This window comes from Erinaceus europaeus, chromosome 1 (genome assembly GCF_950295315.1).
Source record: "Erinaceus europaeus chromosome 1, mEriEur2.1, whole genome shotgun sequence".
In the NCBI taxonomy this organism is placed as follows: domain Eukaryota; kingdom Metazoa; phylum Chordata; class Mammalia; order Eulipotyphla; family Erinaceidae; genus Erinaceus; species Erinaceus europaeus.
The window spans coordinates 55,878,273-55,896,047 of NC_080162.1; the positions used below are offsets into that span (position 1 = coordinate 55,878,273).

A 17,775-nucleotide genomic window follows, 5' to 3' on the forward strand; every position below is an offset into this window, starting at 1 on the left:
ACTGGCAATTGAGTCCTTTTTTTTTTTTTTTTTTTTTTTTGCCTCCAGGGTTATTGCTGGGGCTGGATGCCTGTACTATGAATCTACTGCTCCTGGAGGCCATTTTTCCTGTTTTGTTTCCCTAGTTGTTGTTGTTATTGCTGTTGTTGTTGGATAGGACAGAGAGAAATTGATAGGAGAGAAGACAGAGAGGGGGAATCTGCAGACCTGCTTCACCACTTGTGAAGCAATCCCCCTGCAGGTCCTGGGGAGGCAGGGGCTGGAACCAGGATCCTTATTCAGTTCTTGCACTTCCCACCATGTGCACTTAACCCACTGTGCTACTGCCTGGCCCCCAGTTGAGCCTTTTTATCCCACAGAAGTATATTATTGTTGGGTAGTATGCCAGCTCCCCCTGGCTTCTGCTTAACCAAGCACCGGTATACCTGTATAGGGATTGGTTTGATCCCATTCAAAGCGGTCTATTTACATGGTTTGATCCCATTCAAAGTGGTCTATTTACATAAATTACTTTTACATTTACATAAAGCACCACACTCCCTCCAGGGCATTAGTGGTTCAGTGATAGAATTCTTGCCTGCTCCGCACCCTCTCCTTGTCATACCGATTTTCACCAGTCACTTTTCTCTCCACCCTCTCTGCGTCGCATCCTGTTCCCACCCTACTGGGCTAGTATATTTATAAGGGCAAGATTGTAGTTTTTAGTTTAGCTTAGCTTGGTATAGATTGTGCTGCGTCCTGCATGAATAAAGAGATACTGCCTACAGCTCAACCATGAGTCCCGGGTTGTCTGTTACCTGCCCGTGAAGCCAGCCCGGCGAAAACAACATATTATATCTGCACAGACTTGTCAGCTCACACCTACTTTGCATTTCTGTTAGCAACTGCTGTTGGCTATAGGTCCCCCAGCTCCTGGCCCAGCTACCACCCACAGCCTCTTATTCCTGAGGGACTCTCAAGTCTCTGATCCTCTGAGCTTTGCTGTTTCGTACCTTATCCTGCCACTAAGACCATGGGTAACATAACATGTGCAGCAGGGTTAGTCCTAAGCTAAGACATTCACAAAACCAACGGATGTTGAACAAGAGGACTTCTCCATGGGACAGGAGCTGGGTGCTCTTGCTAAGTCTGTGGACACCTAAGAATTGAGCGACCCCTGTCACAGTGGCCTGGCCACTCACTGATGCATCAGAGTAGCTGGGCTTACCTCACAAAGGAGCCATAGATGTGATCACCTGGCTGGCGGGTGCAGCCAGCAACCTAAGCTCCTCCCACCCACACCTTGAACCTTAAGGGTGCTGGGGACAAGATTGGAGCTGGGAGGAGCTCAAGTCCTTGGGGAGGAGAGAGGTTGTCCCTGGGGATCCAGACAACCAGCTTCAGACTAAGCACACAGGAATGTGGGCGAGGGCTGGGTTCTGATGTGGGTCTGGGCATAGCTGAACCAGGTAAGAATGACCATGATGTCAGGGTAATTTCAAGTATGTCCCTGACAACTCTTTCGGAGATAATAGAGCAAAAGGGCTCAAAGGCCAGATTGAGCTGCTGAAATCTCACAGTAACGCAAACCACTGAGGGAGAAGTTAGGCTTCAGCAAAGAGCATGTTGATGTCCTTATGGCACAGAGGCAAGTGTGGGAAGCTGACCTGGGCTTCCAGGTTATACCAGCCTTCCTGTGGAAGGGTTACGAACCCACAGTGGGACTCATAGAGCAGGCAGGAGGTGTGTGTGTGTGTGTGTGTGTGTGTGTGTGTGTGTGTGTGTGTGTACAGAAAGGAAACAATTAAGTTGGGGAAATGAACTGCAACTAATTTCTCACTGGATTTCTCTTTGGAGAAAGAGAATCCCAGAAAGAGCATTTTTTTTTTTCTTTTTCTTTCTCCTTTCTCTCTCTTTCTTCGTCTACTACGAACCCACCACTCTCAGTAGCCATCTTTCCCCCCTCTTTTTTCCCTTTTTATATTTTATATGATAAGAAGAGGGATTGAGAGTGGAGGGGAAGAGAGAGGGAGAGAGCGGGAGAGACCTGCAGACTTGCTTCATTGCCTGTGAAGTGCCCCGGCCCCCAAGGTGGAAAATGAGGCTTGAGACCAGGTCCTTGCACACGGTAATGTGTGATTAGCCAGGTACACACCACCACCTAGCCTCCCCCAACCTCCAAAAAAGCAATGTTAACAAGGCTTCTCTTTTTCACCACAGTTCTGCCAGGAAGCCCTTGGATAGAGGCACAGGACCAGATCTGGGAGGCCTGAAGGAACTTGGTCTGTGGTTGCTGGGCTAATGCATCATGGCCAGGCTCTGTCTGAGTCTGCTGTTCTTGGTGGCCTCTGCAGTCCTTGTGTCCAGAAGTGTTCACTCCTGGGGCTCATCGAAGGTGGTGAGGGAATTCAAGGATATCCCTAAAAACTATGTCTATGTGCAGCAGGCACTGTGGTTTGCCATGAAAGAATACAACAGCAAGAGCAGAGACAAGTACACTTTCAAGGTCGTGGACATTTTGAGATCCCAGGAGCAGGTCAGTGAGCAATTGCTCCTTATTCTCTCTCTCTTCATGTCCAAGGTCATGGCATATACATTTTTTCTCTCAGTTCACCTAAAGACCATATGCATGACTCAGGTTTGAGTTCAGCCCCCACTGCATTAAAGAAAGCTCCTGTGTTGTTTTTTCTTTGCATAACTTTCTCTCTCTCTCTCTCTCTCTCTTTTTTTTTTTTTTTTTTTTTTGCCAGAATACTGCTCAGCTCTGGTTCACAGTGGTGCAAGGGATTCAACCCGGGACTATTGGAGCCTCAGGCATGAGTCTCTTTGCATGACCATTATGCTATCTATCCCTGCCCTTCAGTGCTGCTCTCTCTCCCTCTCCCACCCTCCCTCAAAAACAAAACAGTGGTGGGTACAACATAGCTGTTTAAAATCCCTTGACATTCTACATATATACTGTTAGAAACATAATGAAGAAAGGGATAATGAAGAACACATTATTCTCACAAACAACAGAAAGGAGAAGGAGGAGAGGGAGAAGGAGGGGAAAGAGGGGGGGAGGGGGCGGGGGAGGGGGCGGGGATGGAGGAAGGAGAGAAAGCAATCAGGTGGGAAGCAGAATACTTGTCAGTTCGCCCGCTCTCCCGTGCTCACTACATCCAAGGATGCTCTGGTGCTGTCGTTCTCCCTTTCTCCGTTTGTCTCTCTGGCTCTATCTCTTTTTAAAAGAACTTCTTATTGGGTGGAGACAAATTGAGAAGGGAGGGGGAGATAGAGAGGGAGAGAGACAGAGACACCTACATCCTTGTGCACTGTAATGTGTGTGTGTGTGTCTCTCTTTTAATTTGAATAAGGCCACTTGGAGCAATGAATCCCTGTGATGACAAAAAACAAACACAAACCAGACTGGGTGGTGGTATACTTGGTTGAGCGCACTTGTTACAATGCACAAGGACCAGGATTCGAGCCCCTCATCCCCACCTGCAAAAGGAAAGCTTTGCAAGGGATGAAGCAAGGCTGCAGGTGTCTCTCTGTCTCTCTATCATCCCCTTGCATCTTGATTTCTGGTTGTCTCTATCCAATAAATAAAGATAATAAATTTTTAAAGACAACAAAACTATTATAAGGCAAATAAAAACAAAAAAGGAAAAATGCTGGAAATTATCTGGGATTTTAAAAAAATATTTATTTTATTTATTTATTCCCTTTTGTTGCCCTTGTTGTTTTGTTGTTGTAGTTATTATTGTTGTTGTCGTTGTTGGATAGGACAGAGAGAAATGGAGAGAGGAGGGGAAGACAGAGAGGAGAGAAAGATAGACACCTGCAGACCTGCTTCACCGCCTGTGAAGCAACTCCCCTGCAGGTGGGGAGCCGGGGTTTGAACCGGGATCCTTATGCTTTGCGCCACCTGCGCTTAACCCGCTGCGCTACAGCCCGACTCCCCTGGGATTTTTTTTAAGACAGAGATAAGAGAGAGAGAGAGAGAGAGAGAGAGAGAGAGAGGATCAGACCATTACTCTGGCACATTAGTGTCAGAGATGGAGCTTAGCATCTCATGCTTGAGAGTCCAATGCCTCATGCACTGTGCCACCTCCTGGGTACTGGCTTCTTTGCTTTTTACCAGAGCACTACTCACTACTGAATTATGTTGGTGGTGAGGACTGAACCTGAGACCTCAAAGCCTCAGTTATGAAATTTTTTTGCATGACCATTATGCTGTTGCTATCTCATGCCTTCCCTGATTTGGAAACTTAATGGTATACACACAGGCCCTGTGTAAAGAAAACAGTTACACTGCAAAGTCAAAACAACATGACATATTTTTTCTTTTCTTTTTTGTCTCCAGGCACTATGAATCCACTGCTCCCAGAGGCCATTTTTTTCATTTTATTGGATAGGACACAGAGAAGTTGAAAGAGGCGAGGGGAGATAGGGAGAGAGACAGAGAGATACCAGCAGACCTGTTTCACTGCTTGTGAAGTGACCCCCCTGAAGGTGAGGAGCCAAGGCTCTAACCAGAATCATTGAGAGGGTCCTTGTACTTTGTATCATGTACACTTAATCCAGTGTGCCACCGCATGGTCCCTTCTTTTCTTTCTTTTTAAAATAATTTTTAACCTTTTAAAATTACTTATTTATTATTAGAGACAGAAATTGAGGGGGAGAGGAAATAGAGAGGGAAAGAGATGGAGACACACCAGCAGCCCTGTTTCACCACTTGCAAAGCTTTCCCCCTGCAGGTGGAGACCAGGGACTTGAACCCAGGTCCTTGTGCACTATAATGTATGTGCTTAACCTAGTGTGCTACCTCCTGGCTCCATGCAAAAAGAAATTTTTTTTGTTCTGACTTTTCCAGCAGCCCAATATCTTACTGGATGATTTCAAAAGTGAAAAGTACACAGAGCTATGTCAGGAGTTGGCCAATTATAACCTGCAGCCAAACCTGGCCTGCTACCCATTTTAATGTTCTGTGGACTAAGAATGAGTCCAAGAAATAGAAATTGGATTTTTGTGATATAAAATCTAATGTCAGTGTTTGCAAATAGAGTTTTAGTAGAACATGGTCAGACACACTTGCTGGGTGTAGTCTTGGAGTTGTATTTATGCTGCAATGGCAAAACCGAATGGCCTGCAAAGCTGCCATTACCTACTCCCTGGTCCTTCAAGAAATAATCTACAGCTGTCCTCTTCAGTTTATTGTCAGCTGAGATTCTATTGCAGGTTTTTAAAATTTCTTTATTGGGGACTAATGTTTCACAGTCAACAGTAAATACAATAGTTTGTACATGCATAACATTTCCCAGTTTTCCACATAACAATACAGCCCCCACGAGGTCCTCTGTCATTATGTCTATTGCAGATTTTGTGCAACATAAATGCTGGTCAAAGCAGGTGATAGTAGCACTCGAGTGACAGCTGGCAACTACATAAATATTAATCTGGGGCCCATCCAACTACTTTCCATGAGTTCACTCCCTTGGGTCTCATAATGTGTTTGGAGGAAGCTACTTTCTCTCACTTAAGTGCCTCTCAGTGGTGCAGATGAAGCAGGGGTAGCAAGTCAAGGGAGCTTGATGGAGACAGATTAGGAGAGCCAGGGGGCATCTGTGACAACAACTAGGAGTGAATGAGCACATTCACAATCAGGACCCCCTCAACCTCTCATCCTCAGGGAATCTAGAGTCATCATAGAGCTCCATTTACCATGAGACCTCTGAATGGGAGGGCTGAGGGTGGGCCCCGCAACAGTGAGGAAGGCATCCTGAAAGCAGGGGTTGGAGAGAGAGTATCACAAGGAATAAGGAGTGGGTCACAAAACTTGTGAATGCATTAGAGAGAAATGATGCAATCTAAGCAGATTTCAGCTGTATGTTTTGTTTCCCATTGTATGAAGCTGCTGTGGCCTCTATTTCCTCCTCTCTCTCTTCTCCTCCTCCTCTCCCTCCTCCTCTGTACTTATTCCCATCTCTAACAACTAATCGTTACCTCTCAGAATATTTTCTTGGGAGTAGTTTTCTTGTTTTACTTCAGGAACAACAGTCATTTATTCAAAAATTAAATACCAGGGCCAAGTGATCTTGCACCCAGAAGAGCACATACATAACCATGCACAAGGACCCAGGTCCAAGTACCCAGTCCCCACTTATAGGGGGAACCTTCATGAGCAGTGAAGCAGTGCTGCAGGTGTCTCTCTTTTTCCTTCTTCATCTCAGCTTCTCTCTGTCCTATCAAATAAAAGAAAGGAGGGAGTCCAGTGGTAGCACAGTGGGTTAAGTGCAAGTGGCACAAAGTGCAAGGACCGGCGTCAAGATCCCGGTTCGAGCCCCCGGCTCCCCACCTGCAGAGTCACTTCACAGGCGGTGAAGCAGGTCTGCCGGTGTCTATCTTTCTCTCCCCCTCTCTGTCTTCCCCTCCTCTTTCCATTTCTCTCTGTCCTATCCAACAACGACGACATTAATAATAACAACAACAATAATAATTACAACAATAAAACAACAAGGGTAACAAAAGGGAATAAATAAATAAGTATTAAAAAAAAAAAAAGGAAAAAAGCGGGCTGGGGAATGGCCACCAGGACCGGCAGATTTTTCCAAGCAGGCACAGAGCCTCAGCGACAACTCGAGTGGCATTTTTATTATTTTATTTATTTTATTTTATTTATTTTCCTTTTTGTTACCCTTGTTGATTTTTATTGTTGCTGTAGTTATTATTATAATTGATGTTGTCGCTGTTTGCTAGGACAGAGAGAAATGGAGAGAGGAGGGGAAGACAGAGAGAGGAGAGAAAGACACCTGCAGACCTGTTTCACAGCCTATGAAGCGACGTCCCCGCAGGTGGGGAGCCGAGGGTTCGAACCAGGATCCTTACACCAGTCCTTGCGCTTTGTGCCACGTGCACTTAACCCGCTGTGCTTCCACCCGACTCCCATGAAATTTTTTTAATATACATTTTTTATTATCTTTATTTATTAGATAGAGACAACCAGAAATCGAAGTAGGGGAAGACACAGAGGGAGGGAGAAAGAGACTACTGCAGCACTGCTTCACCCACTGCAAAACTTTCCCTCTGCAGGTGGGAACTGGGGCTCAAATTCGGGTCCTTATGCATTATAACGGCCAGGGGCACCACCACCTGGCATCCCCTAGTAGCGATTTTAAAAAATCAAATTAAGGCGCAGTAAGCCTCTTCCTCTCTGGGCTCGGACCTAGTTGGCGGCGCCATGGCCAAGCGTACCAAGAAGGTGGGTATCGTGGGTAAATACGGGACCCGCTACGGCGCCTCCCTGCGGAAGATGGTGAAGAAGATCAAGATCAGCCAGCACGCCAAGTACACCTGCTCCTTCTGCGGCAAGACCAAGATGAAGCGGCGCGCCATGGGCATCTGGCACTGCGGCTCCTGCATGAAGACCGTCGCGGGCGGCGCCTGGACCTACAACACCACTTCTGCTGTCACAGTGAAGTCCGCCATCAGGAGGCTGAAGGAGTTGAAAGACCAGTAGAGGCGCTACCACCTGCAATATTACTAGCCTGTAATAAATGGGTTAATTTATAAAAAAAGAAAAAAAATCAAATTAAATACCACAACGAAAGAAAGGCAGTACTCCCCTCTCCTCATTACCACAAGACATCTAGTGAGGGAACTGTAGAGGGACAGAATGGAGAAATTATTTATCCTAAATGGTCAGTGATGTATTCATTGATCAGCGATGACAATGTATACTGTTAGTTCTTTTATAGTATCTAATTTGTAATTTACAGGTCACAGATAGTTTGGACTACTATCTCGAAGTCAAAATTGCCCGAACAATGTGCAAGAAATCTTCAGGAGAAAATGAAAACTGCTTATTACAAACTGATCCTAAAATGCAAAAGGTAAGGTAGACTAGTGTTGTCAAAGAATTCACAGCAACAACTGTACAGAAAACAAACTTGATCAACAACTCAAGTTGGCAAACTGGGTAGTAAGCTTCAAAAAATGGACCAGTGATTCTATTTTTAATTTTTTGTATTGTCTTTATTTATTTATTGAATAGAGACAGCTAGAAATTGAGAGGGAAGGGCATGATAGAGAGGGAGAGAGACAGACAAACACCTACATCACTGCTTCAACACTCTCAAAGCTTTCCCCCTGCAGGTGGAGACTGGGGGCCCAGGTCCCTGTGTGTCGTAATAGGTGTGCTCAACCAGGTCTGCCACCATCTGGCCCCAGTGATTTTATATTATTTTATTTTTTCCCTCCAGGGTTATCACTGGGGCTCAGTGCTTGCACTACGAATCCACTGCTCCTGGAGGCTATTTTTTCCCCTTTTGTTGCCCTTGTTTATTGATGTTGTTCTTATTATTTTTAAACATATTTTATTTATTTATTTACTACTGAATAGAAACAGAAATTGAGAGGGAAAAGGGAGATAGACAGAGAGACACCTACAGCCCTGCTTCACCACTTGTGAAGCTTCCCCCTGCAGGTGGGGACCATGAGCTTGAATGCGGGTCCTTGAGCATTTTAGTGTGTGTGCTTAACTAGGTGTGCCACCACCTGGCCCCTTATTATTATTATTATTATTGTTTGTACGTGCATAACATTCCCCAGTTTCCCATTTAACAATACAACCCCCACTATGTCATTTATCATCCTTCATGGACCTGTATTCTCCCCACCCACCCACCCCAGAGTCTTTTACTTTGGTGAGATATGCCAATTACATTTCAGGTTCTACTTGTGTTTTCGTTTCTGATCTTGTTTTTCAACATCTGCCTGAGAGTGAGATCATCCCATATTCATCCTTCTGTTTCTGACTTATTTCACTCAACATGAAGGCCCCTTATTATTATTACTGCTCCTGGAGGCTATTTTTTTCCCTTTTGTTGCCCTTGTTCTTTTCTTGTTATTATTGTTGTCGTTGGATAGGACAGAGAAAAATCGAGAGAGGAGGGGAAGACAGGGGGAGAAGAAAGACACCTGCAGACCTGCTTCACTGCTTGTGAAAAAGCAGTGAAGCGACCTACACACACACACACACACACACACACACATACACACCCCTGCAGGAGGGGAACCAGGGCCTCAAACCAGGATCCTTATGCCGATCCTTGTGCTTTGCCCCATGTGCACTTAACCTGCTGCTACCACCTGGCCCCACCTAGTGATTCTATTTTTATGCAGACTATAGTTAGGGTGATGCAGTCATTAATATGTATCTATCTATCTACCTGTCTATCTCTGCATCTTTCAGAAAGTAGTATGCATATTTATGAAAAAAGCAATAGACATCTTGAATTTGGCAACATGCATATTGCTTGTAAGAAAAAATGGCAGAGAACACATGATCAGGGGTGGGATTTCTATATGATAATGAAAAGAAAGTTGACCAAAGTTCAGCAGTTCCACCACCCTGCAGGTGAGGAGCTGGAGGCTCCAACTGGTCCTTGTGCTTCACACCACCTGCACTTAACCCGCTGCATTACTTCTGGACTCCCGACTTTTTTTTAATGACTGCTGATGTACTTTGTGTATTTTAATGGAGCTCCCTCACTCATCTTTACAAATTTGTCTTGGCAATTCTCTATAGAAGTTACTTGCCCTTTTGTCATTAATGAAGCAATATATACATATTGTAGTACCCAAAGCCCTGATCATTCTGCAGACCCTGGAAAAAAATTGTGTCTCCTCCCAGCTCTACACACTTTTTTTTTTTTTTTCATGGTTTCTGACTAGATTTTGACATCCTTCCCCAAGGCATACAGTACCACTTACTAGGATTGTTGGGTGACTTCCTTGGGAAGAAACCATTGCACTTACGGAACTGGGATGGTCTCTATTGATATGAAAGAAGTTGGTGTCACTGGATACATGGGCCAGAACTGGAGATGAAAATGACTGAAGATGTCAAGTCCAGGGCTCTGACTAGTGGTATTCTCCTGGTGGAAAGGCAGCCATGCCCACATCTGAGCTAGCTTCAGCCCACTGGCAAGTGAATAACTTGGCCTGCCATGTGGAGTGAGGCTGACTCCTCTCTGCCATCATGTTCCAGGTATAAAACTAAAGAATGTGGGGACAAGTGAGTACTGGTGGCCTCTCAGACATCCTGAAGTCAAATATTAGCACTTGGAAATAAAAACCTTTTAGTTTTCAGAAATTTTCTTTCCTTTTTTTTTTTTTTTTGAAACTGCTTATTCTTTTTCGTCTCTTTCAGATGTTGCTTTGCACCTTTATTGTTGCATCCAAGCCCTGGAATTTTGAACTCACCATGCTGAAGAATAAATGCAAAGATACATAATTATCTCCTAGCACATTATTCTGCTCTCACTTCTATTTTAAAGAGGCAAAGACACCTAAAAGCCCTTAAAATAACATGGATGACCCACAGATTTCATTTGTGTGGCCTCTTGCTTGCATGTGTGTTCTTTGGGAACAGATTCTGAGACCGTGAAGCTGAACAGTGTGGGGCAATCTCTTATTTCTAATTCCTCCACCATCGTGGCTGATCTGCAACCAGCACATAAAGGAGAGTGTGGTCCTTTTCCACATTTCACCAAACTCTGAGCACAGGAGTTACTACCAAGGACTGCTTTTCCTGGAAAACCCAGTCCTTAACTGTCTTATTCTGGTGGGTAGTTTTGTAGAACTCTAAACTCATATCTTAAAAATGTCCATCTATGGGAGTTGGGTGGTAGCGCAGTGACTTAAGGGCACGTGGCGCTAAGTGTAAGAATCTCGGAAGGATCCCGGTTTGAGACTCTCTCAGCCCATTCCATACATAATCCTTTTTTTTTTCTTGTAAGTTCACTTGTTTTAGTTATCGTGAATGTAACTAGCTGGTAGTTGTCTCTGACCTCTTATTTTACATAATATAATCATTTCTAGTAATGTCCATTTGGTCACTATATAATGCCATCTATTTGATGGCCAAATACCATTCTATTTGTTGTAAATGATGTCCAATTAAAATTGCTTGTCTGGGAGTCGGGCGGTAGCGCAGTGGGTTAAGCACAGGTGGTACAAGGCGCAAAGCACAAGGACCAGCGTAAGGATCCTGGTTCGAGCCCCTGGCTCCCCACCTGCAGGGGAGTCGCTTAACAGGCGGTGAAGCAGGTCTGCAGGTGTCTATCTTTCTCTCTCCCTCTCTGTGTTCCCCTCCTCTCTCCATTTCTCTCTGTCCTATTCAACAATGGCAACATCAATCACAAATAACTACAATAATAAAACAATAAGGGCAACAAAAGAGAATAAAATATTTTTTAAAAATTGCTTGTCAAGGCAAAAAATAAGGAGTTGAAGCAAGGCATTTATTCTTTTGCAAAAGGACATGCCACCAACAGAGGTAGTCAGGCAGCAGTGCACCCACTTCACCCTTCTCCCATTTTTTATACCTGACGCAGAACTCCACCCCTGGACTGGGCTTCAGAGCTCATAATCTCCCCATTGCCTAAATAAGGAAAGGAGGAAGAGAGTCTGAGGGTCTCTGCTGGAGGATTAGCAAGCACTGCAAGAACTAAAGAATACAAAACTACTGCCCACAGGTGGTCATAGATAACAATTTATAAAAAGAAATTTTGTAATAACCAGTTGTTTTATTCGTGTCCCCTTTGAAGACCTAACCATCTCTCACATATTGAATATGTATCCCAGAACTTATGCATCCAGTCACCTGTCAGTGAAAATTTATACTGATTCCGTGTTTGGGAATATCGTGAATAGTGCCGCTATCAACAGGAGCACATACGTTCTTTTGAATTAGTGTCTTCATATCCTTTGAATAAGTCCCTAGGAGTGGCATTGCAGGATCATAAACCACTTCATTTTTGTTTGTTTTTACTAGTACACTACTCAGCTTTGGCTTGTGGTGCAGAGGATTACACCTGGGACTTTGGAGCCTCAGGCATGAGAGTCTCTTTGCATAACCATTATGCTATCTACCCCTGCCTCTCCCTTTTTTTTTATTTAAGGACCTCCACACTGTTTTCCTTAAGTGCTACACCAATTTGCATTTCCACCAACAATGTACCAAAGTTCCTTTTTTCTCCACATCCAGGCCAGCACTTGTTAATCTTGGTTCTTCTTCTAGCGTTTGCCCTTCTTCCGTAGCCAGTCAACAGCGTCAGGTTGAGCCTGATGTAAAGTTTCGAGACCTCCTTTGAATCTGGAGAGGTGGCAGGCGTTGACTATGTGGGTCATAGTCTGTCTGTAGCCGCAGGGGCAGTTCGGGTCGTCTCTGGCTCCCCAGCGATGGAACATAGCGGTGCACTGGCCATGGCCTGTTCAATAGCGATTGAGGAGGGCCCAATCATAACGTGCTAGGTCAAAGCCGGGTTGACGCTTGCAGGGGTCTGTGATGAGGTGTTTGTTCTTTACCTCAGCTGACTGCCAAATCTGTTTCCAAGAGACTGGAACAGAGAAGTTCAGTGTAGGCGTAGGGGACCAGATTGGGTGACGAGACGTCAAGCATTGGACAGGGTGGGCGAAGATATCCGAGTATATTGGCAGGTCCGGTCGAGCGTAGACGTGGGAAATGAACTTAGATGATGCCGCATCCCGACGAATATCTGGTGGGGCGATGTTGCTAAGAACTGGCAGCCATGGAACCGGGGTGGAACGGATGGTTCCAAAAATTATCCTCATGGAGGAATATAATTTGGAATCGACCAAGTGGACATTGGTGGAAGCCATTCTCACTAGTATGAAGTAGTATCTTTAATAATTTACATGTCTCTAATGATAAGTGATGTTTAGCACTTCTTCCTGTCTCTGGGCTATCACTATATATGATTTGGAAAAATGTCTTTTTAGATCTCTGTCAACTTTTTTATTGGGTTGCTTTCTTATTTGTTTTTGCTGTTGAGTTCTTTATCAGGAACTAGAAGTTCACTTCTGCTGCTGAGGCTGTGTATTCTAAGCAGAGCTGTATCCAGGTAGTCCTTAGAGAATGGACGCTCTTCCTGTTGCTGAACCCACATGTAACTGTCACTCCTGCCACCATGGCATCATTGTTCTTGGGCTGGTTGAGTGTCAGGGAGCCTGGAAAAAGGGTTAACTGGGGAGTGTAGAAATGCCATCCTAACCTCCAGATTGTAAGTGTTCCTTTATAAACATTGACTTTGAACTCGAATAACTTCTTTTTATCCATTCAGAAGGATCTATTACCATTTATCTGATTCATAGTTGCTTGTTTCCACTTTTCATTCTGGTTCTTTCCAGTCCTTGAACATCTAGACAAACCACTAACGTTGCTCCAACCTCAGTGTGCAACCTCACATCTGGTCGGTTCCCTGTCTGGCAGAACAAATGGCCAGATGAACTGCTTTCCATCTCCTGCTGGGATGGTGTCCTGTCACAGTGTGCTTTAGGGGCATTTGCACAGAGGCTGCCAGGCTGAGTCCTGCACTGTGGGGTGCCTGTATCCCTTGAGAGCCCCATGCAATTCAAGCTTTCCTTCCTCTGCTTCCTGATGAGGGGAATGTGTCATAGGTGAGGGCTGGGAACGAAAGGGCACTGCAGCAGAACATGGACCTGTGGCCACTACTATATATAAGATATGCTTGAGACACACAGCTCCTAGCCCAGGTCATATCTTTACTTCTGCTCCATGCTGGGGTGCTGCTCAGTACTTCTGAGCCTCAGGGATTGTGAGGGATGACTGTTTTGAGGTGCCATGACTGTGGCTTGACAGAGACGCTGAGTGCAAGATGAACCCAGAGCAGAGTCAGGTACCTTAAGACTCATGTAACCATTGTCCTGGGGAGCTTGCTCACACAGTCCTTGGCTTAACATCTCTAGGGGGAATGAAAGGGGAACTTCAGGCCTCCCCTCTGAGAGAGACTCAGCTTCCAGTAGCTGCAGCAGCACATCCTAGAGGTTCTTAGAAAGGCTTATTTGGGGGCTGGGCAGTGGCACACCCAGTTGTGCAAGGACTTGGGTTCAAGCCCTTGTTCTCCACCTGCAGCAGGGAAACTTTCACAAGCCATAAAGCAGGTTTGCAGGTATCTATCTTTCTCCCTCTCTATTTCCTCCCCCCCCTCAATAAATATTCTACCATATCCAATAAAATAGAAAAGAAAAAAAAGGCCACTGATGGTGAATTCGTAGTGCTGACTCTGAGCCCCAGTAATAACCCTGGTAGCAAATAATAAGATACTTAATCTTCTGTCTGCAATATATATTGCATCCTTATAAAGAAGATAGGGAAGAGAAAATTAAAGTCTACGGGAAGCCAGGAATATAGGTAGGATGTGCACTCACATATACGAGGCCCCGAGTTCACTGTCCACCACTCAGAAAGATAAAGATAATCATATGGAAAGTGCATTCATAGGGCTGTACCTACTGACACGTTAACAGAAAAAGCTACTTGTAAGTGATTCTGTGAAGTGCAAAGCCAACTTGTTCAAGAATCAACTGTAAAATGTCACATGAACTGGTCATACCAGGGAGCTATTACGGAAGCTCAATGTGAAATTTCACTTCAGGTGAGTACAGACAGACAGTGCTTGAATATGTTTACCTTTACGAATATTTATTGCCTGTTATTAGATTCGATTTTACAGAAAAATTAAATATACACACTTTCACACACATAAAATAGAAATCGAGGCATCTTTCAAATCAATATACTGAACCAAAGTCCTGGGTTTGAGAATTCAGTAATCATGATTTGGGTCCAGGGCCACCAGTCCATGATTTCAAATAGCTGAGAATCTTGTCAGTAATTGGAACAAAGTCTTCTTTATATGTGATAATTGTTTCCACATAAAACCCTTTTGGAGACTCAGTTAATTCATTTATTGGTGCATTCCTTTGTAGTACTTCATCACCTTAAAAATAAAATATCTGAGTTAGCCTTAAAACTCATTATTCCTAGTAAAGGCTTGGAGATAAAACTATTAAGTGTAAAAATCATCTCCAGTGGCCTGGAAGGTGGCACAGTGGACACGACACTGGATTCTCAAGTATGAGGTTCCAAGTTTGGACCCTGGCATCTCATGTACCAGTTAGTCTGGTTCTCTCATTCTCTCATTAAGATAAATATTATGAAAAACCAGAATTAACCCCCCAGCCCCAGATTCCTGACATTGTATATATTTTTTAAAGTTCTTTTTTAAAAATCTTATTTATTATTGGATAGAGACAGAGATATTGAAAGAGAAGGGAGAGATAGAGAGGAAGAGAGACAGATAGACACCTGCAGACCTGCTTCACCGCCTGTGAAGCGACTCCCTTGCAGGTGGGGAGCCGGGGGCTTGAACTGGGACCCTAACAGGTCCCTGCGCTTTGCGCCACTTGCGCTTAACCCACTGCGCTACCGCCCGACTCCCGACATTGTGTATTTTTAAAGAAACAAATGATACATGACGACTACAGACACTGGAGTGTTTTTAAGTATTCAATCAGTGAGTATGGGTACTTTCAGACCACTGAATAACATTCCTAACTATCATAGTTATCTTATTTAAAATACACAATTCAATGATTTTCAGCATTTTCAGATCTGTGCTATCAAACACCACCATCAATTTTAGAATATTTTCATCAACGAAAAGAAACCCCATAACTGTTAAAAGATCACCAGTCATTTTTTCCCTTCTGTCCCTGGAAACCACTAATCTACTTCCTGTCTCTAAGAGATTCCCAGTATCCTTTTGAAGACTAAGGGGTTTTTCTGCTCCGGCAACTAGAAAGATGTCAGTGTGCTGTGGCTGGTATAAGTCCTGTAATTAATTATTTAATCGCCAAATGCGGTAAGGCCAGTGTTACAGAAACAGCATCTCTTAAAAAAAACCCGAGCAGGCTCTTTAAAATGCCATCTGGAACCTTACAAAGGTTCGCTAAATTTTGAGTATAGGGGCTGGCTTATTCAGTACACAAACAAGATTCAGGTGAGAGGCTCTAACAGCTACTTCTGCCAGACTGCAGGACAAAAAGCGACTATGCACAACCATTTTCGCTCGTTTTGCTGTGCTACGGCACAGCAGACGAAGTCGCCCCCTACCGAAGACTGTATCAGTACCTGCCGGCTTTTTATCTTTCTTGCCGTATAAAATCATAGAGCCCAGCATCGTCCAGGCACCCAGAGCGTAAACAACCGACATGCGCCGATACCAAGAAGTGGCTTGGTTCGGAAGCATGGCGCCGTCCCAGGAAGACCTACAGCTCCGGGAGACCAAGGGCGAAGGCGGGCCTTCCTGTCAGACGTCACACCCACCGCCGCCGCCGCGTCCAATGGCGAGGTTGCTTCCGGGCGATGACCCGCTGCACCCTAGGGCGAGTAGTCTGGAAATCCACGTGAAGTATGGTAGTTCCGGTCTACACTTAACGTACCATGTGATGGGGATCAAGAGAATTTTTAACGTCTGCCTTCCTTTGGCTTCACGAAGTATATGCAAAAGTTAATCTCGTTCCTCCGTCGGGTGTCAAATTTATGGGGCTACACCTCGCCCATTCACTCAGTCATTTTTTTCCTTTCTGGAAATCTGGTTACCTCCGTGCTAATCCTTCCACTGGACTCTGGATCCCGATGCTTTACTGCCGCCTAGAGGCCTTTCACACCAGTTACACTCTAAATCACTCTTCCACCCATTTTCATTTTTTTGACCATTACCCTCATCACACAATTATACCCACATCTAAAAACAAAAGGAAACAAAACCTATCAGCTCTTCTCTTACCTACACTTTTCTTTGAACAATGTGAGAGCAAAAGTGATGTGATTGGCACAGAATAGACATTCAGAAAATTGTCTTATCAGGAACTACGTTTCAGCCATATCAAGCAAGAGTACTAACATTAGCTCCATCTGCTCCTTTTATGGCTTTACAGTGACCTTTAGGTCTATTTGGCCCACATTCTAGACGGAACATGTTCTGCCATACCTCCAAATAAACTTAAATAAATCAGAGGCTTAAATGGAACAGCAAAAATTACAAACCTAGAATACAGGAGAAAACCTTAAGTTTGAGATAGGCCAAGTTTTCTTAGCATACAAAAAGACAAAATACAACCCAGTAGGTATAATTCAAATAAAATTTTTTTATTTTTTATTTTTTTATTTTATTTTTTATTTATTAATGAGAAATGTAGGAGAGAGAAAGAACCAGGCATCATTCTGGTACATGTGCTGCTGGGGATTGAACTCGGGACCTCATGCTTGACAGTCCAATGCTTTATCCATTGTGCTACCTCCCAGACCACTCAAATAAAAGTTTTTGTCTTGTTTTGTTTTCAAAATTAAAGTTTTGGCTCTTCTGGCTGGTGAAAAGGCTCACTTGGAGAGTGTGTTGCTTTGACATGTTGCCCAACCCGGGTTTGAGCCCAGCCCTCACTGCAATGAAGGATGTTTCCTGCTGTGGTGTCTTCTACTCTCTCCCTTTGCTTCTGTCTAGAATAATCAATCAATAATAGTTCGGTTCTTCACAAGTCAATTAAGGAGGATGGGGAAGATAGCATAGGGTTATGCAGAGACTCTTCTGCCTGAGGCTCTTAAAGTCCCAGGTTCAATCCTCTGCACTACCATAATCCAGAGCTGAGCAGTGCTCTGGTAAACAGTCAATACAAAAAGGAAACATCACAATGAAATATAATAGGTATTTGACAAAGGATTTGCATCCAGAATAATAAGGATACATACATGCACCTTAACAATTCAATTATAAAAAGGCAATCCAACTAAAAAAACAGAACACATTTGGACACTTGACAAGAAAAATGGTCAATAAACACAGAAAACACCACCGGGCCCAGTGGGGAAAATAGCTTAGTTGCCTAGTGCTAAAATCTTGCATGCCTAGGGCTCCCAGTTCTGAT

At 44.2% G+C, this 17,775-nt stretch overlaps 3 protein-coding genes across 4 annotated transcripts; 2 read left to right on the plus strand and 1 right to left on the minus strand.

Moving 5' to 3' along the window:
* The first annotated feature begins 1,266 nt into the window (after window positions 1–1,266).
* LOC103116092 (cystatin-13-like) lies at window positions 1,267–10,349 on the plus strand. The gene is made up of 4 exons (XM_007525958.2): window positions 1,267–1,448; window positions 2,200–2,515; window positions 7,740–7,853; window positions 10,175–10,349. The coding sequence occupies exons 2-4, from the start codon at window positions 2,288–2,290 to the stop codon at window positions 10,256–10,258; spliced, it is 426 nt and encodes a 141-aa protein (XP_007526020.1). The 5' UTR covers window positions 1,267–1,448; window positions 2,200–2,287; the 3' UTR covers window positions 10,259–10,349.
* LOC103115753 (large ribosomal subunit protein eL43-like) lies at window positions 7,159–7,550 on the plus strand. The gene has a single exon (XM_007525561.3). The coding sequence runs from the start codon at window positions 7,202–7,204 to the stop codon at window positions 7,478–7,480; it is 279 nt and encodes a 92-aa protein (XP_007525623.1). The 5' UTR covers window positions 7,159–7,201; the 3' UTR covers window positions 7,481–7,550.
* A 4,125-nt stretch (window positions 10,350–14,474) lies between the features above and the next one.
* On the minus strand, window positions 14,475–16,144 carry SMIM26 (small integral membrane protein 26). 2 transcript variants are annotated; one of them, XM_060186305.1, is made up of 2 exons: window positions 15,965–16,144; window positions 14,475–14,789 (listed from the first exon to the last, which is right to left on the minus strand). In XM_060186305.1, exons 1-2 carry the CDS (start codon window positions 16,098–16,100, stop codon window positions 14,623–14,625), a joined length of 303 nt encoding a protein of 100 aa, XP_060042288.1. In that variant the 5' UTR covers window positions 16,101–16,144; the 3' UTR covers window positions 14,475–14,622. The 2 variants fall into 2 exon arrangements, with proteins under 2 accessions (XP_060042288.1, XP_060042293.1); XM_060186310.1 differs by having other exon boundaries at window positions 15,983–16,139.
* Between the last annotated feature and the right edge of the window lie 1,631 nt (window positions 16,145–17,775).